The sequence below is a fragment of the Lissotriton helveticus genome, chromosome 7 (assembly GCF_964261635.1).
Source record: "Lissotriton helveticus chromosome 7, aLisHel1.1, whole genome shotgun sequence".
Taxonomy (NCBI): Eukaryota; Metazoa; Chordata; class Amphibia; order Caudata; family Salamandridae; genus Lissotriton; species Lissotriton helveticus.
This window is the reverse complement of record NC_136068.1, coordinates 50,676,975-50,701,665: the sequence shown is the minus strand read 5'-3', so window position 1 is coordinate 50,701,665 and position 24,691 is coordinate 50,676,975. Positions and strand designations below refer to the sequence as shown.

General features: G+C 46.9%; 1 protein-coding gene across 1 annotated transcript in view; it reads right to left on the bottom strand.

The window, feature by feature from the left end:
* Positions 1–240: 240 nt before the first annotated feature.
* Positions 241–24,691, bottom strand: part of LOC144768004 (ovostatin-like) — a 249,450-nt gene continuing 224,999 nt past the window's right edge. The window contains exons 34-36 of the mRNA XM_078651396.1: positions 22,745–22,847; positions 15,611–15,664; positions 241–513 (exon numbers count right to left, since the gene is read on the bottom strand). Of these exons, the coding sequence (XP_078507522.1) occupies positions 509–513; positions 15,611–15,664; positions 22,745–22,847 (162 nt within the window). The 3' untranslated portion in view covers positions 241–508. The remainder of the gene's footprint in view (positions 514–15,610; positions 15,665–22,744; positions 22,848–24,691) is intronic.

The window sequence follows — 24,691 nt, the reverse complement described above, 5'->3', positions numbered from 1 at the left end:
TAAGACCTTTTTGGAAATTGACAAACAACTTGTGCAAACATTTCCATTGCTGGTAAAGGTGGTCACAGATACAAGTTCAGTTCAATCAAGATGCCAATGATTCTCTGACTGTTCCCTAGTGATCACAACAAATTGCTTCCAAGATGAGTGCACACTTTGCTTCTCCCAGCTTTGTCTGCATTGCACACATCCCACAACCAAGGTGACCCTACACCCTTGTCAATGAGGCAAAACATGCTCTAGTTTGATGAGATTTTATTTGTTGCAAACGATCATAAGTTAACATCCCATGGATGATCATTAAGTATTCCTGCAATTGCTGAACAACAACCTCCAAGCTGTCAATCATGACTGATCCATACGAGGAAGGCAATAGGCATGGAAAAAGGCGGCAGAAGGAGGGCACGCGGTCAAGAGGACATGCTTGGCTCTTTCCGGCAAGGCTGATGGCTTCTTCATTTATTGGTGCTTCTTGCAGTTTGGATGAGTCTCTGTTGACTTCTTCGCACTAGGCTGGAAAGGAATCATAAACAGACATTAGGGGGAGAGCGGTAAAACTGCATTTATTTCATTCACTTTGTTGGATGTAGGTTGCTTGGCTGGTCATCAAGTGCTTGACGTTTGTCAGGCAGCCCTCAAAGAACTTCAGTGGAATCCTAGAGAAAGTTTTGTAAAGAGCTGGACCTCTGTTAGCAGTAGAGTTATTTTTTTATTTTATTGTTTTTACAGAGTTTTATATAGCGCAAACTTGACCCGAATCGGGTATCAGAGCGCTTTACATAGCACCAGTTGCATTACATGAGGACACATTCATTTTTGTTAGGTACTTGGAGATTACGTGATTTGCCTAGAATCACAGGATGTTCAGCGTCATTGCCGAGACTCGAACCCAGTTCCCCAGATTCGAGGTCAACATCCCTAGCCGTTAGCCGTAGGTACGTTACACCATTGGCAGAGATTTCCAGAGACGTGTTACCTACAGCAAGGCAACATATACTATACATAGAGACCCGCATCATCAAGTATAGATGATGGACAGAACCATGCGCTTTGAACTAAAACACCTGGGCTGGATTATACAAGTGCCCCGGGGTGCAACGGGCATTTGCGCCGGCTTTGCACACCCCCGGGACACTTTGGAATTACAGATGGGGTCGCAGGCACCTCTGCAGCTCCGTCTATAATATAGATAGCGCTGGTGCACATTAAGTGCCACTGCTATCTTCAGAGGGAATTCCCTCATTTGCATAGGGGCGTGGCTCCATGCAAATGAGGGAGTCCCTTTAACTCGGTATCCATGCAGTATTACAGATGCGGGCACAGAGGCAAAGAAGCTCTTAGGAGGTGAACTGACAGTTCGCCAATTGATGACAGCCCCCCGCTGAGGGAAAGGGGGTCCCATTAAGTGCACCTGCCTGCATGCAAGGGGATTGCTAATCCCCCTTCAAAGTGCAGGCAGGTTGCACTGTGACTATATGGAGCAGCTTCAAAGCAGCCGCTCGATTTTTCCCATAAACGCACTGACCCCAGGGCAGTATGAGTTCGCGACTGCCCTGTTGGCCGTGCATTTATCATAATACGGTGCATGTTCCTTTATTGTGCCAGGCGCTCCTTTTAAAAAATGTTCCCCCATTGCAATGAAAGAAAATCCGCGGTGTGTGTAATAGGGCCCAGTAGTGGACAATGAAAAAGTAGACTGAGTAACAAATCATAACTGTACACAAGAACTAAATAATCTACAGTGGGCAATGGAAACCCACACAGAGAATACTGTCTTTAGGTGACAAATCAAAACTATACACAGAGAACTAAATCACTTACAGTTGCTGAGAAAGAACTACATACAGAGCGTCAAAACAGCACCAGACGCATAGAACTAAATAATCTACAGGGGTCGACGAAGAACTACATACAGAGCAATAAATCAGAACTATATACTTAAAACTAAATCATCTACAGTGGACAGCGAAGAACTACATCAAGAGCGACAAATCAGGACCATACACCTAGAACTAAATCATCTACAGTGGCCGATGAAGAACGACATCCAGAGCGACAAATCAGAACCATACACATAGAACTAAATCATCTACAGTGGACAGCGAAGAACTACATCCAGAGCGACAAATCAGAAGCATATGCTTAGACCTAAATCATCTACAGTGGCCGATGAAGAACAACATCCAGAGCGACAAATCAGAAGCATACGCTTAAAACGAAATCATCTACAGTGGCCGATGAAGAACAACATCCAGAGCGACAAATCAGAACCATACACTTAAAACAAAATCATCTACAGTGGCTAAGGAAGAACTACATCCAGAGCGACAAATCAGAAGCATATGCTTAGACCTAAGTCATCTACAGTGGCCGATGAAGAACGACATCCAGAGCGACAAATCAGGACCATACACCTAGAACTAAATCATCTACAGTGGCCAACGGAGAACTACATCCAGAGCGACAAAATAGAACCATACACTTAAAACTAAATCATCTACAGTGGCCAACGGAGAACTACATAAAGAGCGACAAATCAGCGCCATACACAGAGAAAAAAATCATCTACAGTGTCCATGAAAGACATACATACAGAGCGACAAATAGGTGCCTTAAACATAAAATTAAATCATCTCTACTGGACAATGAAGAACTACATAGAAAGCCATGTCTTTAGGTGACAATACAGAACAGTACCATCAAACAATTCATGAACAATTCTCCTCACCCACGCACACAAAGCCCTGCACAACCAAGGCCCAAGATACCTCAACAGCCGCCTCAACTTCTACACTCCCACACGCCAGCTTTGATCGACCAGCCACGCCCTCGCCGCCGTCCCCCGCATCCGAAGAACCACCACAGGAGGAAGGTCCTTCTCCTACCTGGCCGCCAAGACTTGGAACTCCCTCCCGACCCATCTCCGCCTGACCCAAGACCACCTCGCATTCAGGAAGCAGCTCAAGACCTGGCTGTTCGAGCAGTAGCGGACCCCCCCTCCCCAAGCGCCTTGAGACCCTCCGGGTGAGTAGTGCGCTTTATAAATGCACTGATTGATTGATTGAACCGTGGAAAGAGAACTAATCCGAAAACCTGGGGGGCAGATTTACAAGCCCCATGCACCTCTTTTACGCCGCCGTTGAGTCACTTTTGTGACGCAGCGGCGGCGCAAAAGATGCGCCATGGTGCGGGGTATTTACAACGTGACGCATCTGGAAGATGCGTCACGTTGTAAAGCCCTGCGCCAGAAGGAGGTGTTCCATCGCAGGGGGGGGCGTTCCGGCTGAGATTTCACTCAGTCACTTTGGGGCCCATGCTGTGTCAAAACCCTGCGCCTGCTTGAAGCAGGCGTAAGGATTGACGCAGCATTAACAAGATAGGGCCCCCCAGAGCATTGCTGGAGCTACGTCGCGCTTGCAACGCAACTCCAGCAATGCGCCGCCTTTACGGCACAGATGCATGATGCATCTGTGCCGTTTTTCCCCCATGGTGCACCGCATTGTAAATGTGACGCATCAATGGTGGTGGTGGCATGGTGCACAATAAGTGGCGCATCCCTGCTGATATGCAGGGATGCGCCACTTATTGTAAATCTGCCCCCTGGTCTTTAGGTGACAAAGAACCATACACATAGAACTAAATAATCTTTAGAGGACAACGAAGAACTACACAGAACGTCACATCTTTAAGTGCCAGTAAGAAACAATACAGATAGAACTAAATCACCTATGGAGAACAATCAAGACCTACACAAAGAGAGACATAATTAGGTGGCAATACAGAATCATACATTGAGAACTAAAATCTCCTACAATGGACATTGAAACATTATGCAGAGAACAACATCTATAGTGGACAGTCCAGCACTGTACATATGTAGGTAAGCCACTGACAGAGAACACAAACTATTGCACAGATAAAGACATCTACAGAGGACAGTACAGAACCGAATGGTTAGGTACAAATCATGTACAGTGGAGGGCGAAGCTACAAACAAATCAAACTATTTTATCTCTAGCGGGCAACGGCGCAGTATCGCTATGCACGTACAACATCTATAGACAATAAAGAACAATGCAGAGAAATCTAAGTAATCTATAGTTGACAATACATATACATATGGAACTACAGGGGCATATTAGCAAGAACCTCGTTAAAATTTTTGCCGTTTTAGTGGCAGGAAACTGCCGCTAAAACGGCGATAATAGGCTTGCTAATATGCGTTATAGAATTCCAATAGAAGCTCAGGTTAGAAGTGCAGGACATAAGTAGGCATTACATGGTGCCATGCAGCCAGTCGAAGCACATCAATGCTACCCGTGCTTCCACATACATGTCCATACCAGCCATGCTCGAGTCCCAAAAGACATAGCAGTCATTACCTGGGTCTGAAGTTTGGGAGCCATCCCTAGAGGGGCAAACACAGGAAGAGAAATGCAAGGCATCACTGCAGTGGAAACACATTTGAATTCTCTGAAGTAAGAGTGAGTGGCCTAGACCACAACTTGCCTTAATGCCATCAATTTATTCAGAGGGGAAATCAAGCCCATTGAACCAAAACCCCCCCTCGCCCCTGGACGGACATCTCCCATCTCACAAATCTCTCCAGGTTAACCACCCAGCAGCATAACTGCTCCACCATTGTCTCTCATCTAAAATTCTGCCTATCTGAATGGATGATGTTACTAGGACATACATTACCACGCAGTTGGTTACAACTCGGACGTTACATCGTCCGCATTCTTACCACGCATGGCTTTACATCGCAAGTCGTTTCTACGACTTGCACTAGATGGCGGGCTGGACTTACGAATAGTATAAATTACTATTCCTACTCCAGTTAGCGCAAAAGTAGGGAATGTGTTGGATTTAAAATCAACTTAGAGCAAGAGGGTATCCAAGACGCCTAATCAAAAACTCCATGAAAAGAGCCTGGTACTGCCCCCGTGAAACACTCCTTGAGCCCAAAGCTAAACAACTCTCGGACAAATTGGTATGTGTAACCACCTACTCACCCATCTCTAATCGTGTCAAGCAGTGTATAAAAAAGAACTGGCACATACTGAACTCAGGCCCACTTAATTGGGATACTCCTCTCTTCGCATTTAAGAAAAATAAAAATCTTAAAGATCAGCTGGTAAGGGCTGCATTGCCATCAGTGAGAAATACCACACTTCATGATCATTGGCAACTACCACCCCTCCGTGGCCATTCCAAATGTGGTACCTGTGTTGTATGCGATTATTCATTAGATGGTAAGGAATTTGTATATAAAGATGTAAGAAATGTTTTGAAAACGTTCACTAATTGTAACAGTTGCAACATCATTTATGCCATTTTCTGACCCTGCAACCTGATATATGTGGGCTAAACAAAGCAAAAAATCAAGCTGAGGATTTCCCAACATCGGAGTCGTGTCCGTTGTAATACACCTAATGCTCCACTGGTTGAACATTTTCTGGACAAAGGACACACGGAAAACGACATTCGCTGGACTGTGATTTCACAGGTCACCGTTCCGCCCAGGGGTGGTGACCTAACCCGCTTATTGAACCGAGAAGAACTCAAATGGATTTTGAAGACTGATAGTCTGAATTCGGGACTAAATCTGCAAGAGGAATGGACTGCTTTAATTTAGTTTGGGCCATGAATCAGTTCTGTTGTTTACTATAATTCTCTGTTATATTGCATGGTATTAATTGTCTTTTAAGCTGTCACATGCACCCCACCTGGGCACTCCACCTCGACCACAACCCTCTCCCAAGATGGCCGCCGAGCATTGTCCATCGTCTATTTTTATGCCCTCGATCGTCACATGCTCTCTGTCCAATTAGCACTTTGTACATTCAGCACTCGCCTTCCACCACGAGCACGCCAGGGAGCACACCAGCCGACCGACTCACCCGGTAAGCTCACAACCCCTTTTACCGTTACATCCCCTGACCCCTTGCATCCAGCAACCTTCCTGATGCCTTGGATTTCCTTACAGGTTCCCTAGGCTCCGACGGAAACCATCACGTTCCACGGACCTGTGCGCTCGATTGTGGTAAGAACCAGAGCCCCCTTCTCTAGTTCTGCTTAATTGTAATTTTCCTCCACACGCACGCCCCTAATAGTTCTTTTTCCCGTTATAGAGCGGTCACATCCCTACCTTTCAATCTGCCGGCTGCGATCTGGCTTTACCGGTAAGCTCGCCATCGACTGTGCTTACTTTTTGCGCGTAGGCTCCCTTAATGTGTGATCATACTCACTCATTGCATTCGTGCTAAGTGCTGACTCGACCAGTTTTACCACCACGTACCACGGGCCCTTGCTGAACCCACGACCGTGTATGTGGCACAACCAACACCCAAATAATTTACCGGTTATGCAATCTTTATGTGGCGTCTCTAGAACCTGACAATTCACATTAGCATGCCCGAGCGTGTCACTTCGCGGTTGCACTTGTTATGCATTCACCCGACCGTGATTTTATTGCCGTAAGTCACAACTGTTATCGACTGTACATGTTTTCTGACGGTTTACCAACTGGACAATTTTTCTCAGCATGCTCGCGCCACTTTTCCACGGTATTTGGTCTGACTTCCACCAGTCCTGGAGTCTGGTGCCTCACTTGTCACTACAAGTAACCTGTTTTTTTAAATTCCTTGCAGTCTGTGTATCTAAATGTATATATTTCCTTCTCTCCCTTTCTAGGCATTTAGAGGCTAATTAATGTTAAGGCTTTCATTGTAATGTCCTGATGATGGTCCCCGTGATTTACTAAGGGGTCCGAAACGCCGTCGACCTATTCTAGCACCTAATACTTAACGTGATTGCTATGTGATGTAATGGTGCTATGTTTACAAAATCTGTATAATCTGTATTTATGACAGAAAACGTTCTTTTGCCTTAAAAAGCCCTTCTTCGCAATCTATATTCACCTTCTGTACCCGTTCTGTCAGTGCTGGGCACAGGCTTGTGTACCACACTGGTTGAATTGTGGAAGGTACTTCTTGTGTCTTTAACCTGTTTATTGAGTAAACTTTGAAGACCACTGTCCGGCTGGACATGTCACTCGTAATATAGATTGACTCTGTCTATATTCATTCTTTACATATCTTTTGTATGCATGGGACCATTGTTGTATGTACAAAGGATTTAAAATCCAACACATTCCTTGGTGTTGTGCGCCATCTATCGCAAGTCGTAGAAACTACTTGCGATGTAATGCCATGCGTGGTAACAACGCAGACAATGTAACTTCCTCATTGTTACCTACCCCGTGGTATTGACAGCGTTATAAACGCTGTTTCCCGCCTATCCTGTACATGCATCCTGCCAGCATGGAAGAGACGTCAATTTACCAAACTTTCACGGGTAGAGACGCTAATATCAAGCTCATTTTTAAAACAGAATAAATCTTTAAAATGACATGTTAAAACACTTTGTTTTATATATGCTGCAATTGTCTATTTTTTGCACTTAAAATTCAACCATTTTACCATTTAATATGAAAAATGTTACTTATAATGTAAGCATCTGCTCTTTTATAGGGTGTAGTGCTGTATATTCACATGCTTTGCATACTCCTGCCATCTAGTGTTGGGGCCTGACATTTGCAACTTTTCTTTCTTTTAAGAAGTTTGACTCAGAAGACATTTTTACTCCTTTCTTAGTCCAGATTGCATCAGCACAGAGGCTCCTGCTCAGAGTGTTTTCTGCTCAGCATGCAAGCAGTGTAAGTAGAGTATTTATGTCGAAGCCAGGGTGTGCTGTGCATAATAAGCTGACTAAATGAAAATGCATAGAAAACATCTGTGATTGTCACTGGCTTCCAGGGAGGTGGGATGGTGCATATGAATCAACAGCACTACAGGCTGTGAACAAAAGGCTACAGGGTTAAGTAACATTTTCCAGTCGTGGCATGAGTGGCTGTAGATTCATATGCTCTGCATAGACTATAAAGTTGCCCTTTCAAAAGTGGTGACCAAATAGCAGAGGATGAGGGTTTGAAATAATGTTCTTAATAAAGCTTGGCCAACTAAGGCATTTTGGCATGCTAAAACATCCACACAGAAGTGCTTGGTAAAGTTTGAGACAGGGGCGGCTCTAGGCTCATGGCGGCCCTGGGCAGGGAGCGGAGGTAGGGGGCCCCGGAAGAGGGGGTCCGGGCGGGGCACGGAGGCCAGTGAAGAGGGGGGGGTCAGGGTGTTTGGCAGTGGAACAGAGCCTGAGGCCACCAAATCCCTGCCAGGGGCCGCCACGCAAATATGTATCCATCCTCAGAGGATTATTATATTAAGGATATATATTGGCGTGGTGGCCCCAGTGTTTTGGTGGCCCTGTGAAGGTGCTCAGCTTGCACATGCCCTGTCTGAGACCCTGACAAAGTGGAATTATGCCTTCAAGGTACAGACGTTCATTGTAAAGTCAATGATTAGGCACCTACATACAGTAGGCATTACACTTATGAGGAACACATAATGATTCCAGAAGGTGCAGGAGGTGTCGTTGGAGTGTTTACCTTCTTTAGACCCTCCATGAAAACTTTAATTACAAGAATCCTAAAAATAGATGAATGCTGTCTGCTTTGGAGGTTCGCTGCAACTGCAGTCAAGTGTGAGCATATGGAAGTGAAAGCTAGACCTGCCTTGTGCAGATGGAGTCAACAAGCTCCCGCACAAGACAGTAAATGGATCTAATTGTTTGGAAATACAGTAGCGCATGACCCTTTTCTGCCGACCTGTAGAAAACCCATATATTCCTCTGGGAGGCTAAGGTAGCCAAACTCTAGGAATGCAGGTGACAGATCAGGAGACTGACCTGTTTGGGATCTGGGTATCTGAGTTGACCCTGATGGTGGGTGAGGCGGTCCGGCCTCATTCGTACATTCTCCAGGAGACTATCTAAGATCTCGAGGAGCATTGAGTACCAGGGATGTATTCCCAGTTCATACTGCTAGTATGAGGGCATTGACACTTTCCTCATCCTTCTTATCACATATGGAATGAGGATAAGAGATAGAAGAGCATCGGCAAGTATACCTGACCAGTTCATTCATAGTGCATTGCCCGAGGATGGTTGGTGCGGATGCCTGGAGGCAAAGCTTTGGCATTCTCGGAAATGGTGAACAGGTCCATTGGTGGAGTCCCCACTTTGAAAGTGCCTGTGGAGGTCTTGCAGGTGGAGTTCCCATTCGTGGACCTGTTGATGTATCCTTCTGAGCAGGTCCTCAAAATTGTTCTCCGTACCCCAGAGATGCTCCACTAAGGTGAAGGTTGAGGTGAGATGATCAATGCCAGATCCCCAGTGCTGGTTGAAAAAGCTTGGTGAATTGGGTCTGCCCCTACTTCTGGATGTAGAACATATTAGTCATGTTATCTGTTTTTATGAGTAGCGTTTCCCCCCTTAAGAGTGGGAGAAAGGCTCTGAGGGCCAGTCTTATGGGTCAAAGCTCCAGGAAAGCTCCAGGTAGCTGATGTAACGCCCTGGTGAGCCCGGATGCCTTGAATTCTCATCTAGTGTAAGTGATCTTCTCAATCCATGAGAGAGGCATTTGTAGTGATGGTCACCAGTGAAAGGCATCTAGGAAGGGCTTGCTGAGCAGGAGGGTGTTGCTGTACCACCAAACAGGAGAATGTTTGGACCTGGTCATTACCAACACTAGATCCTCTGAATACCCCTCTGCTTGTGCCCCCTGATGTGAGAGGCACTCTTGTAATGGGCCCATGTGTAACCTGGTGTGTGGTACAGTGCCACAAACCCATAATTCCCAACGCTTTCATTAGTGCGTAAAGTAATCGGACAATGTCTTTGAAAAGGCAGCGGCTATTGGCATCCATCTCCTTGCTGCTCAGGTATGCTTGACCTATTTGCACATTTACAATGAAACTGAGGAAGGACTGAATTTGTTGGGGTTATAGATGCACATTTTTTTCATTAATGGTAGTCCTAGGCCATGATGGATTCACTGCTAGTTGAGAACATGCTAGGCATTGTTGTTTGCTGTCGCTCTTTATCATTCAGATGTCTAAATATGGAAACGTATATATAGTGTTCCTGCACAGACAGGCTGCTACGAATGGCAGATATGTTGTAAACTCCCTTTAACCCACAGTAACTCTCAAAGGCAACACTTTGAACTGGTGGTGAATGCCACATACCAAATGAAGGCACTGGTGGTATGCTGGGTGTATGCGGATATGAAAGAGCATGTCTTTCAGATACGGTGACAACATGAAGTCTCCTTGGCATGGCAGCAGGCATGCATCTTGAAAGGGGATCAAGGGAAAGTGTCTAAAGAAGATTAACCTGTTCAATGGTCAGAAGTTGAGGATAGGTCGAAGTAAACCGTCCTTTTTGGGGACGAGGAAAACAAAGCACGTGCATCCCAGCCTGTGTTGGTTCACGGGTATCAGTTGTATGGCGCCTGCTGCTAGGAGTGACTGCACTTCGTCCCCCAGAAGATGAAGGTGGTCTGAACTCAAAACATGATGGCAGGGTGGGATGTTGCGAATTGGTGTGTGATATTCAATTTAGTAACCTTCCCTCACAATGGGGAGGATCCACAGATCTAATGCAAGGCTTTTCCCATGTGACAGGAAGTGTCCCACCCATTCCCTCTGTAGGTTCCCCTCTGAAAGGATTGAGATTGGGAGTCCTGAAAGGGCTCCTAGCATTGCTGATAGAAGGGTTTCTGCCCCGGGCCCCCTTAATTGATACCTTCCCAGATTATGAAAAGCAGGCTTGGGACTGTAGGGCGCCCACAGACTGCTGTGTCTCTATCCTTTTTGATTTTCTCAAGAATTTGGTTAAACTCAGGTTTAAACAGATTCTCGCTATGAGCAGGTACATTTAGGAGGTGCTGCTGAACCTCACACCTAAGCCCCAACACCCTAAGCCAGGCACTCTTACGAAGAAGGACGCTAGTGTTGACCTCTCTAGATGCAGTGCCTGCTGCATCAAAGGCACACTAATTATTGACATTGCTAATTGTTTAGCCCTTCGCCATCTTGTCTTGTCCTTTGCTGCAGTGAGCCTCAGTTAGAGCCTTTATAAGCAACTCCATTTCCTGCCGGGGTAACATTCATACCAGGAGAGGAGGCCCACGCGTTGGCAGTCCGCTAACGTGTGGCTGTTTCAAGTGCCACCCGCTCCCCTGCACTTGAAGTCTTTTTGGACTTCTTATTGTGGGTAAAGTATCTCTGGTAGCCTCAGCAGAAGCTTCTGAGCAGTGTGCACTACCAGGGAATCTGGGAACATTTGTCCATGACTATAATCCGGATTTTCTCAAATGGATGTATGACGTTACAACGCATACTTTTACAATGCATGCCTTTACAACACATTTTTTACAATGCAACATCCTTTACAACGCAATCCATTACAACGCATGCCATTACAGCGAATTGTCTAAAAACTACCTTTACAACGCATTCCATTACAACGCATACTACCTTTACAACGCATACCATTACATTGCATGTATGGTAAGTATGGGATAGTATAGGGGTAAAAATTACTATTCTAACTCCAGGGGGTGCAACAGTAGGGTAAGTGATGGATAGTGTAGGGGTAAAAATTACTATTCTAACTCCAGGGGGTGCAACAGTAGGGTAAGTGATGGATAGTGTAGGGGTAAAAATTACTATTCTAACTCCAGGGGGTGCAACAGTAGGGTAAGTGTTGGATAGTGTAGGGGTAAAAACTACTATTCTAACTCCAGGGGGTGCAACAGTAGGGTAAGATTTGGATAGTGTAAGGGTACTATGCGTTGTGATGGTATGAGTTGTAATGGTATGCGTTGTAATGACTGCGTTGAGATGACACGCATTGTGATGGTATGCGTTGTAATGGTATGCGTTGTAATGCCTGTGTTGTAATGACATGCGTTTTAATGGTATGCGTTGTAGTGTCATGCGATGTAATGGTTGCGTTGTAATGGCATGTGATGTAATGGATCTTGCGTTGTAAATGTTTTGTTGTAATGGTAGTGCGTTGTAAAAGTTGCGTTGTAAAGGTTGTTTCCCTCTCAAACAGGCTTATATTTCTTTTCTATCCGGGGAGTCACAACGGTGGCCTCAAAGGGCTCCTTTAATACATCACTGATGGACTTTAAATTTCCATTTAGCATGGGAAGACAATATTTCTATGAGGAAGTTATCCTCATCTCCCACAGCATGGAGATCAAGTAGATGGTGCTGAGAAGCCTGCTGTATTATTGCATAATACACAGTAGTATTCTCCAGTGGGGCTTCTTCAAGCAGGATATGGATAGAGATCAGGGTCATACTGCAGGTCCACTACATAATCCTCCTGTGGATTGTCTCCATCTTGTGGTCTAAAGGTCTCCTTGTAGGTGTCCTGTGGGTAGCAAGGACTACCTTGGTAGAAGTCTGTATCCTGTGTGTCAGGTGGAGGGTAGCGTGGAGGCAAAGGAGGTGCGGTGGGAGTGGTGGAGAGGGCATAAGGAACGTAGCTGCAGGTCTAATCCTTTTGGGCCTTGATGGTGTATGAGGAGGGGACTGAAGTTCTTGTTGGAAGGTGAGGCACCTCTTTTGGGGAAGAGGCTGATTGCTGGAACTGGAGGTCTGGCCAGCATTTTAACAGTGTCAAGGTAAATAAACAATTTTTTTGGTTTTTCATGAAGAACACATGCCAGCTTTTTGAAAATCTATCCCTTGAGGTGTTCTACCTAAGCATCAGAGAGGCCTTCGATGTCGACTTAAATGCCTCATGTTGATGGATCTACTTCAACTCCGAGTGGGTTTTCCGATATCTTATGTTTGGTAAATCAGTAGTGGGCACATCTGTTCCACTTTGCTGCATAACAGGCACGTGTGGTTGGTTTGCAGGTTTCTCGTAGATAGCCATGCACTTGAGTGGGAGTAGGCAAACAAACTCTTGGACCTCAGGTGCCAATTTGCTGGACTGAGCTGTTTGGGTTTGTGTGGGATCTTGCCTTAGTTCCTGGTGAGAAGGTCATGCCTCTTGGGGAGCTTCTCGTGTGGAATGAGGGATATCTCAGGGAGTGCTGACTATCAGGGCTGCCTGGCGCAGGTGAAGGCTATGAGGATGAGGGGTTGAGACATTTGCTGCACTTCTGCACTACAAAGGAAAGAGCTGGAGAGGCAGAAAAGCATAAGCAAAGATCCTTGACACGTTCATCCACAATGCACTTCACTCAGACTGTGGCTGTGGGTACCTGGAGGTGAAAGGTGGGCATTTTGCGTTCTCCAGGATGGTAGAGAGGTCTATATGTGGAAGGCATCCACTCTGGTGTTAGTGGACCAGGACCTGCGGTTGGAGTTCCAACTTGTCCTATTGATACATCCTTCTGAGCAGGCCTGCCCGGTCATTGTTCTCCCCCAGAAGGTACTCCCCCTCCAAGTAGATGCAGTGATGGAGCATCCAATGCCAGATGGTCTGAGCTAGCAGGGAGAGGGAGAGCCTTCCCTGTTTTTATACATAATACCTGGTGATCATGTTACCTGACTTGCCTTGAACTACCTTGCCTTGAATGAGAGGAAGGAAGACTTTGAGAGGGAGACAAATTAAATTGCCTAGAGCTTGAGGGAGTTCTGGTAGCCCAGCTGATGGGAGGGTGACACTCCATGCACTGTCTGATTGAGGTGAGCAGACTGTTGCTGTTCCCACACCATAGATGGTGATGTGTACTGGCCTTAACAAACACTAGATCCTCAATCTGACCCTCCACCTAGGATCACTGTGCAAAAACCACTGCTGCAGGCCCATGTGTAGGCAGGCTTGGGGATTAATAGTGGTACATGAGGTCATCATGCCTAAGAAGCACATAAAGGTTTTAATGGTAAGATGAGAATGTGGCTGAAAAAAGGTAGTGGCCCACTCAATAGCCAAAGATTTGGTTCACCTCTGAAACTTCTCCCTAGTGACGGGCATCTTCCCCGAGATGTGGAAACACGCTACGGTGCTACCCCTTAAGAAAAAACACAATGTAGCGCCAGAAGATCTGAGCAACTACCATCCCATCTCACTTTTACCAGCCCCTGCTAAAATGCTGGAGAAGTGGGTGCAACGACAGCTGTCTTTGTTCGTGGAGAACTCCGAATCCTGTATGATACCCAATCTGGTTTCAGATCAGGTTTCAGCACAGAAACTGCCCTCTGGAAGTTTCAGAATCCCTCAAATCCACAGTGGACGCCGGGACTTCTTCATTGTAACGACTTGTGTTGTAAAAACCGTGATATAATGTACCGTGATGTAAATGTATGCATTGTAACGTCATGCATTTGGGGATTTACCACCCTCACCTTGACTAGTTCCTTGAAGGTGTCTGTGGTGGAGTTTATCATACCCGTCAACATGGGGAGAACCTGGCCTGTTCTTTGGGACTTGGACAGTGTCTCCACCAAGACGTCATCTTCCACGGGGAAGGCATTCATATCCACATTATAAAATGTGGGCACCTTCTGTATTACCTCATGATTCGCTGTGGTATCATCTATGGATGATGCCCTGACTCGTTAATGATCCAGGTACGGATGTCCCAATGGATCAAGACTGTAGTCGTCTCACGAGTCATCGGTGGGTACCAAATTGAATGGTGCATCATAAGGGTCAGTAGCCTCTAAAAGGCTACCTTTCCTGTAGTGAGCAAGGGGTACCCTCCGGTGAGTGTGGAGGTAGTGATGTATGGGGAGGATGTGAAAGTGATGGGGGAGTGGTAGGGGGAGGGGGGGAGGAATAGGAGGTGGAGGAGGTACATATGAGAGGGGGCTGGTGCTCCCGCCCTTGCATCTCTTGTGGGAATCCGAGTAATTAATACCTTTGTGTTACTCTTATGTTGTGAGATTAATGGAAATTACACAATTACGCCGGTTAGCATGATTCTGAGTAATTTGGTACAAAAATCCTACCGCAGAAGCACAGGAACAAGGATTCCGGCAAGCACCAGCGGCTGCTGCTCTTCTTGTTCTGTTGGGTTTTGCTCGATTTTCTTGGTGTAAAGTGCATTCTATGGTCCCTTCTAGAAGTGACGATACATTTTGCGCTAAGAAAATAGTGCTAAATGCTGGGTTGCTCTCCTCGCTTAACATTGCTGTGGGTGTCACAGTGGTGCCAGTGCCCGTCTGCCTCATTCCACAGAGGAGACCGTGTGTTAAAGTGGTACACTGCGGCCACTTCGGATGCCGCTAGGTGTCACAGCGGCAGGTTCGACATACTCAACCACAGCAGGGCAGAGCTCCAAGGGCCTGGGATTGGATTTCAGAGAGCAACAATTTAACTTTACAAAGGATACACTGGGAAGAGGACTTGGCTGATGCCAATGCTTTTTCATGGGATGTATGACGGTACAACGCGTACCGTTACGACGCAGGTTGCACAACGCAAGTCGTTACAACGACTTGCGTTGGGGGGCGCTGATTTGTGAATAGTTTAATTTACTATTCCAACTCCAGTCCCCGTGGATAGTAAGGAAGGTGTTGGATAGTAAATTAAACTATTACCTATCCTAGAGCGCCCTCCAGCAAAAGCCGTTGTAATGACTTTCGTTGTTAAACCTGCTTCGTAACGGTACTTCGTTGTAAAAGTTCAGTTGTAAAGGACGTTCCCCCTTTTTCATGACTTTCGTCCTGATTATAATTACCTTCACTCGAGGATGTGCTGCATGGATGAGCATACTGGGCATATCCAATTTCATCTGTGAAAAGAGAACACACAGTTAGTATCAACAATATGTCTAGGTGACTCCCATGGCTACGCAATGAAAGCGCAGGACACCAGAATCACATGCCAACTCATTCTCTGTAATAAGTGAATCCTCTTTATATAAAAAATTTCAGACTCATTCGCATACGATCTTTGCAGCAACAAAAGAAAAAAGATCTCTTGTTTGGAACTACTACCAACCATGAAAGAAACCCCATAATCTAAGGACACAACCATCCGAAGAAGAGAAAATTACCTCACGATAATTAGGCCTGGGCGGTAAATTCTGTTCTGCTCGCGGAATTTGCGGAATTTGGGTAATTTCGCTTTCCGCGGAGAATGCGAAATTGCCCAAAATTCTGCTTTCCACGACTTCGCGAAATTTTTGCTTGTTCGCGTTCTCAAAATGCGTGTTCGCGAGATATTTCCCTTCGAGCATGCAAACAGCAATTGTGAACAGTAAAAAAGCATCGCGAACAAGCAATTCCGCCTGTTCGCGGAATTTCTGCATGTTCGCTGAGATTTTTTACCGTTTTGCGGAGATTTGCGTAACGCGATTATGCAAATTCCGCCCACCCCTAACCATAATTTGATGAGGAAGCCCCACAATCCTTTGGTACTGACCTTTCTGGTGGATGCTCTATCTAACCACAGATTACTCACTTTTTTGCATCTCTGTATGGACTAAACTGGACCCAGTAACCTTGAAATATCTCCCTTCATATGTGATCTCACTGAGTCAAGTAAGACTCCATAGTGTGCACTGATGTCATTTTCTATCCTAAGCCAAAAATGACATTGAAGGAACATTTGGTGGTCCTGAGAGTTCTGTGGGGCCAGAAGGCACACCAGAGGAAAGGGAAGCAGAGCTAAAGATCTGGAGCATGGCCTGAGCAAGCGCCACCACTTGCTGATGGTGATGGAAATTTCCAAGTGCAACCTTTCCAGGTTAGACATTTACCCAAACAGGACGTTGAGAAACACAACCTACCTGTCCGTAGCTGGATCAATGCTTAACTTCTTCCGTGCTAGTGACGGAACCACTCTGTCATGAGCCACGGGCACACTGTGCTCATGACGGAGTCGTTCCATCGCGGCGCGGCCGCTCCGCCCACGCGGCACTGATTCCCCGCCTGTGCGGGCGAATTAGTGAGTGGGCGGAGCCGTGACGGAACGACTCCGTCATAAGCACGATGCGCCTGTGGCTCGTGACGGAGTGGTTCCGTCACAAGCATGGCGGCGCTGCGCGACCCCCCTCCCAGCCAGCACCGGCAGAATTACCGCTGCGGCCAAGGGGTTAAAAAACAAGACACCCCTTTGTGAGGTATGTTATGTTTCATGTGGGAATCTCAATGTGTATTTCTTGGAGATTGCCCCATTGGGTGTAAATCTTCTATTATTAAGCGCTATGTGATGAAATGTTTGTAAAGGAAATTTAGGACAGGATGTTTACATCAGACGAAATTCTGATTATCATATTCCAGTACCTCACTACCAAACAATTTGAGAATGTAATCAACAGTGAATACCAAAGAGCTGAGCTCTGGATCTATGCCAGATCTCATTGAAGAAAAGGACCGACAGAGCATAGGGTGCAGCCTTATATGCGGTATAGTGACTGGAGTGTGAGCGAAGTAGCGGGGTGTTGGGGTGGGGGGACGATGGGGTGGTGGTGGGGAAACAGACAATACACAAAAAAAATACAAAGGGCCTCATTTATGAGAAGTGACACATCGCTGCGTAAAAGCAGCGATGCATCACTTCTCAGTGCGCCCTCCTTGCGACATTATTGATGTGTCATATTTACTATATGACGCATCATGTCGCAAGGGGTTACAGATACGTCAGTATTTCTGACATATCTGTGCGGCGCAAAAGTGACGCATTGCTGGAGTTGTATCACAAAAGTGACGCAACTCCAACAATGTGTCCTTTCACATGGGGCAAGACTCATGTGAAAGGGCCTGCGTCAGTCTTACGCCTGCTGTGAGGCAGGCGTAAGATATTGACGCATTTGCGTCCTAGAAGTGGCGCAGTGAAATCTGGTAGATTTCACTGCATCACTTCTACAAGGCTTACTGACGTGTGAACGCCCCCCCTGCATACATTATACCTGATGCAGATATAATGTAGCGCAGGGTTTACAAAGTGAGGCATCTGCTTAGAGGCGTCACTTTGTAAATAGGGCGCAACAGGAGGCATGTTTTACGCCGCCGATGCGTCACACAAAGTGACGCAAGGGATGCACAAAACTGTCGCAAGGCCTCATAAATAAGGCCCAAAGAACTTACCCGTCGCTCGCTCTTTTCTGTGTCCTTGCTGCCTCAGGCTCTGGATGGCGTCTCCTTCCTCCAGGCGCTCTCTTCGGCTGACTCTGGCGGAAAGGGTAGGACTTCCACCCTAGTACTACCGAAACCAGCTAATCCTGGATTGGCTGGAGCAGGCTAACCCAGTGCTCATTTTTAGGCTGGGGGCCTGCAGCTGCGATCCCTCGGCTGTTTCTCAGCCTTGGGATTGCAAGCTCTGAAGTGCGCAGGTGAGATTGGTCGGCTGTAGGCAACCAGCCAATCTGACCTTGGCACTGGCAGGGGGCTGCTTTACGAGTGAAATTGTACTGATCAGCTCCGCCCCCTGTCATCGCGCTGTAACGGCGCGAACCTTGAACTAAATAATAAAATTGGTATTTATTACCATTTTATGAATGTGTGTGCCTGCTGCAGGTGAGGCAACGCTCCTCCGCCATAATGGAGGAGCCGCCACTGCTTATATGGCTCTGTGATGTCACTTCTGGGGGAGGTACTGAACCCCTGGCTGGAGCGTGGCGCCAGCTGATGGTGCAGAGGAGCTAGTTTTCTGAATCGAGTTTTGCACCTGGGAGGATTCAAAAGGTGAGGAATCTACATGTCGAATTATCCAGCATGAAACCTTGTACTACATACACATTACACAGGTTGACAAAACAAACCCTGCCCATAGATGTTAAGGCCACCATGGAACAGCCTATGACATAGGAGTCTAACGCAGACAAAACGCATGCTGCCTCAATCACACAGCAATCAAACCTCAAAGAAAGAGATAGCTCTCTGCTGCTCCTGCATGAGACAAATCAAAACACAAAATACTATTCCTTATCACACCAACACCCCACCCCATGCCATGTCATGTCCAATCTATCTACCAAAGCCCACTGCAAAACCATCCTTCCTGAAGAAAAGCTAATCCTTTAGACTAAAACTGTCTAAACTCTTATTTAAAAAAAGGCTGAAGACATTCAATACTGTCCCACAACATAATAAACTTACCAACAAGGGCCAAGCCACCTAGGGGAATTTCACATTTGCTGTCCGACCTATAATCCTCTGCATCTCAGGACCATGTCCTATCTGTCTCCAATGCACGTTACAACTGGAGACCACAGGAGTCAAGAGCAAAGGCAGTACCCCTAAACCTGACACATCCTTTGCGCAACAAAAAAATATGTGTTTCGTGGGAACCGTAATCAATGCCCGGAACTCCGGAACTTTTACTTCCCTTGCTGAGGGCAAAAGTAGACTTCTGGCTTTAACCCCTTCGATGCTCATGACGGAACGGTTCCGTCATGACCACACCCGCGATTGGAATGTTCAGCACCGGGGGAGAGTCGGCGCCGCAGGCAAGGTGCTAAGCAAACTTTTGAAAACCCATCCATTTTAACTGCACCACAACCAATTCCTGAATCTTTACTGCCCTGTAATTCTCTATCCTGCCTTGTTTTCTCTTTTCTGTGATCAACTGTGTTTGTCTGTTATTGTGACACTTCCTTCTTAGAAATCTTCAATTGCTTCTTTATGCTTATTATTATTATTATGAGTATCTCATTTTCATAAACTGGAAAATAAAATAGATGCTATTCCACAGTATGGCCACCCTAGCATTAGGAAAGCTGTTCTACCTCTCTCCAGCTTCTTAGCAAGGCCTCCTGGGAGAGAGATGATGTTATCCATCACCATCCCATGATGCAGCAGCCATCCACCAAAGGAAGCGAAAGCCCTCCACTGATGTCCCTAGACACAGGAGCCACAGCACAGAAGGACCCCAAGGCACCTGCTGCTACCCAGCAGCACAGCAAAGCTACCAATTACATGAGCCATTAAGCATCTATCCATGGCACCAAAGCAAAGCCCTAAAGAAAGTGCAAGCACACTGCCACAATCCCACTAAACAGTACTCTGCTCTCCAGGAGAATAGGCCATTCATACTGTAGCCCACCAAGCCTACCACAAAGAAAGTTCACAAAGCAACAGGAGCGACCCATATGTCCTTGTGAACTGGGTATTCATGCTAAACAAAGGAACATAGGGGCATATTATCAACAACTAGGGATATTTATCGCTAAAGAAGCTTAGTGAAAGTTTTTTTTATTGCCAAGCATCGCCGGATTTTATCGCAGAGATAATATGCTATTACCAACATTTATCTCCAATGCGATAAAATATCTGGCGATAGCGGCGAAATGCGTGGATATCGCTGGAAAACAAGCAATATTCAGGCATTAACGCCAATAGGGTCTTAACCTGAATACCCACCTCACATTGGATATACAGGTTAAGAAGTGGTCTGAGCAGGCGATAGTTTTCAGCGATATTCGCGCTTAGCGCACATTTTTTTATCGCTGCGCCTGCTTTGATAATAGGCGATAGAGACGTTAGCGACTGCTTTCAGTCACTAACTGGTTGCGTACGCCCACTTTGCATGTCATTAGCGATAAATACTACTGACATGCAAAGCGGGCCCCAAACAGCTCCCTATCACCTAAAAGCTGTTGCTAACTGATGTTAGCGACAGCTTGCTAATAGGGCAATGAAATTATCACCGCTTTGCGGCTGAAAACGGCTGCAAAAGCGGCGATAATTTGATTTCGTCTGCCTTGGTAATATGCCCCATTGTTCACAAGGAACTCATTTGAACTGACAATATAAGTTTTAGCAAGACTAAATATGTTTTAAATATTGACAGAATCACTTGAAAGATCACATCCTGTATTCTCTGGTTGTGAATTGTTTGATTAATTCGAGCATGTTATAACGGTCTTGCATAAACTTATATTGTCAGTTCAAATGAGTTCCTTGTGAACAATGTTCCTTTATTTACCACAAAGAAAGAGCACTAACTCTGGAAACAGCCACGACAAAACTAAAAAAAGATAGGCAGGATGACATTGGAGACCCCCTTGTGGGAATCCAGCATGCTGGCTGGACTGAAAACTCTAGAGGCCAAGAAACAATTGAAAAAAACTGCTGAATATTTGGGAGTTGTGCAAAACACTACTAAACAGTCTATCTCTCCTTGACGCTTTGCGGAGAGCACTAGTGAAGAAAAGTCAGCCACCCCTTGACACTCTGTGGAAACACTAGTGAACAACAGTCAGCCACCCCTTGATGTTCTGCGGAAACACTAGTGAACAACAGTCAGCCACCCCTTGATGTTCTGCGGAAACACTAGTGAACAACAGTCAGCCACCCCTTGATGTTTTGCGAAAACACTAAAAAACAATAGTCAGCCACCCCTTGATGTTCTGCGGAAACACTAGTAAACAACAGTCAGCCACCCCTTGATGTTCTGCGGAAACACTAGTAAACAACAGTCAGCCACCCCTTGATGTTCTGCGGAAACACTAGTAAACAACAGTCAGCCACCCCTTGATGTTCTGCGGAAACACTAGTAAACAACAGTCAGACACCCCTTGATGTTCTGCGGAAACACTAGTAAACAACAGTCAGACACCCCTTGATGTTCTGTGGAAACACTAGTGAACAACAGTCAGCCAGCCCTTGATGTTCTGTGGAAACACTAGTGCACAACAGTCAGCCAGCCCTTGATGTTCTGTGGAAACACTAGTGCACAACAGTCAGCCACCCCTTGATGTTCTGTGGAAACACTAGTGAACAACAGTCAGCCACCTCTTGATGTTCTGCGGAAAGACTAGTGAACAACAGTCAGCCACCCCTTGATGCTCTGTGGAAACACTAGTGAACAACAGTCAGCCACCCCTTGATGTTCTGTGGAAACACTAATGAACAACAGTCAGCCACCCCTTGAAGCTCTGCAGAAACACTAGTGAACAACAGTCAGCCACCTCCTGACACTCTGCGGAAACACTAGTGAACAACAGTCAGCCATCCCTTGATGTTCTGCAGAAACACTAGTGAACAACAGTCAGCCATCCCTTGACGCTCTGCGGAAACACTAGTGAACAACAGTCAGCCACTCCTTGACGCTCTGCGGAAACACTAGTGAACAACAGTCAGCCACCCCTTGATGTTCTGTGGAAACACTAATGAACAACAGTCAGCCACCCCTTGAAGCTCTGCAGAAACACTAGTGAACAACAGTCAGCCACCTCCTGACACTCTGCGGAAACACTAGTGAACAACAGTCAGCCATCCCTTGATGTTCTGCAGAAACACTAGTGAACAACAGTCAGCCATCCCTTGACGCTCTGCGGAAACACTAGTGAACAACAGTCAGCCACTCCTTGACGCTCTGCGGAAACACTAGTGAACAACAGTCAGCCACCCCTTGATGTTCTGTGGAAACACTAATGAACAACAGTCAGCCACCCCTTGAAGCTCTGCAGAAACACTAGTGAACAACAGTCAGCCACCTCCTGACACTCTGCGGAAACACTAGTGAACAACAGTCAGCCATCCCTTGATGTTCTGCAGAAACACTAGTGAACAACAGTCAGCCATCCCTTGACGCTCTGCGGAAACACTAGTGAACAACAGTCAGCCACTCCTTGACGCTCTGCGGAAACACTAGTGAACAACAGTCAGCCACCCCTTGACGCTCTGCAGAAGAAATAGAAGTGAACTGCAGAGATTAGAAGACCAGGACTGGGGAGGCCTAGGTGCTTTAAGAGCAGGGCTCGGATGAGGGCAATTTAAAATACTGCCCCGCCAGTGCTATGCCAGAACCAGGCTATCCCAATGGGCAAGACTGGTCATGATAGATGTTATGTGGTTGCAAAGGGCCATCGACACACGTTGAGGGGCAGCCCCGAGGGAGAGGAGTGTTGGACTGGTCTACCCACCTCTCTGATAGTAATCACCGACATAGACCGTGGCCTTCTTCCTGTTTTGCACGGGGGTTGTCTCTATTATGGTGAAAGCGACAGAGATGGCGTCCTTAGGGACCTGAAAAGAAAACAGACACAAGTCAAGAAGGGGAGGGATGGGGCTTGCTGGAAGGAGTCTGGGCGCGTTGGCTGGGCACCTTCAGGGACCCTGAGGGCACATATTGTGGGAGGGGACTTGCTGGAAGGAGTCTGGGCGCGTTGGCTGGGCACCTTCAGGGACCCTGAGGGCACATATTCTGGGATGGGACTTGATGGAAGGAGTCTGGGCGCGTTGGCTGGGCACCTTCAGGGACCCTGAAGGCACAAATTGGGGGATGGGGCTTGCTGGAAGGAGTCTGGGCGCGTTGGCTGGGCACCTTCAGGGACCCTGAGGACACAAATTGGGGGATGGGGCTTGCTGGAAGGAGTCTGGGCGCGTTGCCTGGGCACCTTCTGGGACCCTGAGGGCACATATTGGGGGATGGGGCTTGCTGGAAGGAGTCTGGGCGCATTGGCTGGGCACCTTCAGGGACCCTGAGGGCACATATTCTGGGATGGGACTTGCTGGAAGGAGTCTGGGCGCGTTGGCTGGGCCCCTTCAGGGACCCTGAGGGCACAAATTGGGGGATGGGGCTTGCTGGAAGGAGTCTGGGCGCGTTGCCTGGGCACCTTCTGGGACCCTGAGGGCACATATTGGGGGATGGGACTTGCTGGAAGGAGTCTGGGTGCATTGTGTGGGTACTTCAGGGACCCTGAGGGCACATAATGGGGGATGGGGCTTGCTGGAAGGAGTCTGGGCACGTTGGCTGGGCACCTTCAAGGACCCTGAGGGCACATATTCTGGGATGGGACTTGCTGGAAGGAGTCTGGGTGCATTGTGTGGGCACTCCAGGGACCCTGAGGGCACATATTGGGGGATGGGACTTGCTGGAAGTAGTCTGTGCGCGTTGGCTGGGCACCTTCAGGGACCCTGAGGGCACATATTCTGAGATGGGACTTGCTGGAAGGAGTCTGGGCGCGTTGGCCGGGCACCTTCAGGGACCCTGAGGGCACATATTGGGGGATGGGGCTTGCTGGAAGGAGTCTGGGCACGTTGGCTGGGCACCTTCAGGGACCCTGAGGGCACATATTGGGAAACTGAGGGCCAGATGTAGGAGCCCTAATACCGGTCGGAAACGGCCGATTTCGGCCGTTTCCGACCGGTATTAGGTTTTTCAGATGTAGGGGGCTGAAAATTACAGAATCGGTATATTTACCGATTCGGTAAAATTACCGATTCGGAAAATTACCGAATCAGTAAATATACCGATTCTGTAATTCCAAATGTAGGTGGCACAGTTTACAGTGCCACAGGCCCTTAAGAGTCGGTATTTTACCACACAATCCTATTGTGTGGTAAAATACCGAATTCAGGTGTGTATCCACATCTGTGCATGCACACCTGTGCAATGTGACACACAGACATGCCCTTAGGGCATGTATGTGTGCCACATGTCACACAAGCCTGTACTTGGGGTGCTAAGTGACACCCCCTGCACCCTTGCAGGATTCGGTATTGGTATTGCCCATTGATTCCTATGGGCTTCAAGGCCCATAGGAAATCAATGGGCAATACCGATTCGGTATTTACCGAATCGGTAAATACCGAATCTTACAGATTCAGTATTCCTGAATTCGGAATTACCTACATCTGCCCCCTTCCCATTTACAGACTCTTAAATACCGAATCGGTAAAATTCGGTATTTAAGAGTCTGTAAATGGGAATTACCTACATCTAGCCTTGGGGGAGATGTAGGTATTTCCAGATGTGGAAATACCGATTCGGTAATATTCGGTATTTACCGATTCGGTAATTACCGAATCGGTATTTTCTATTGATTCCTATGGGCTGTGAAGCCCATAGGAATCAATGGGAAATACCG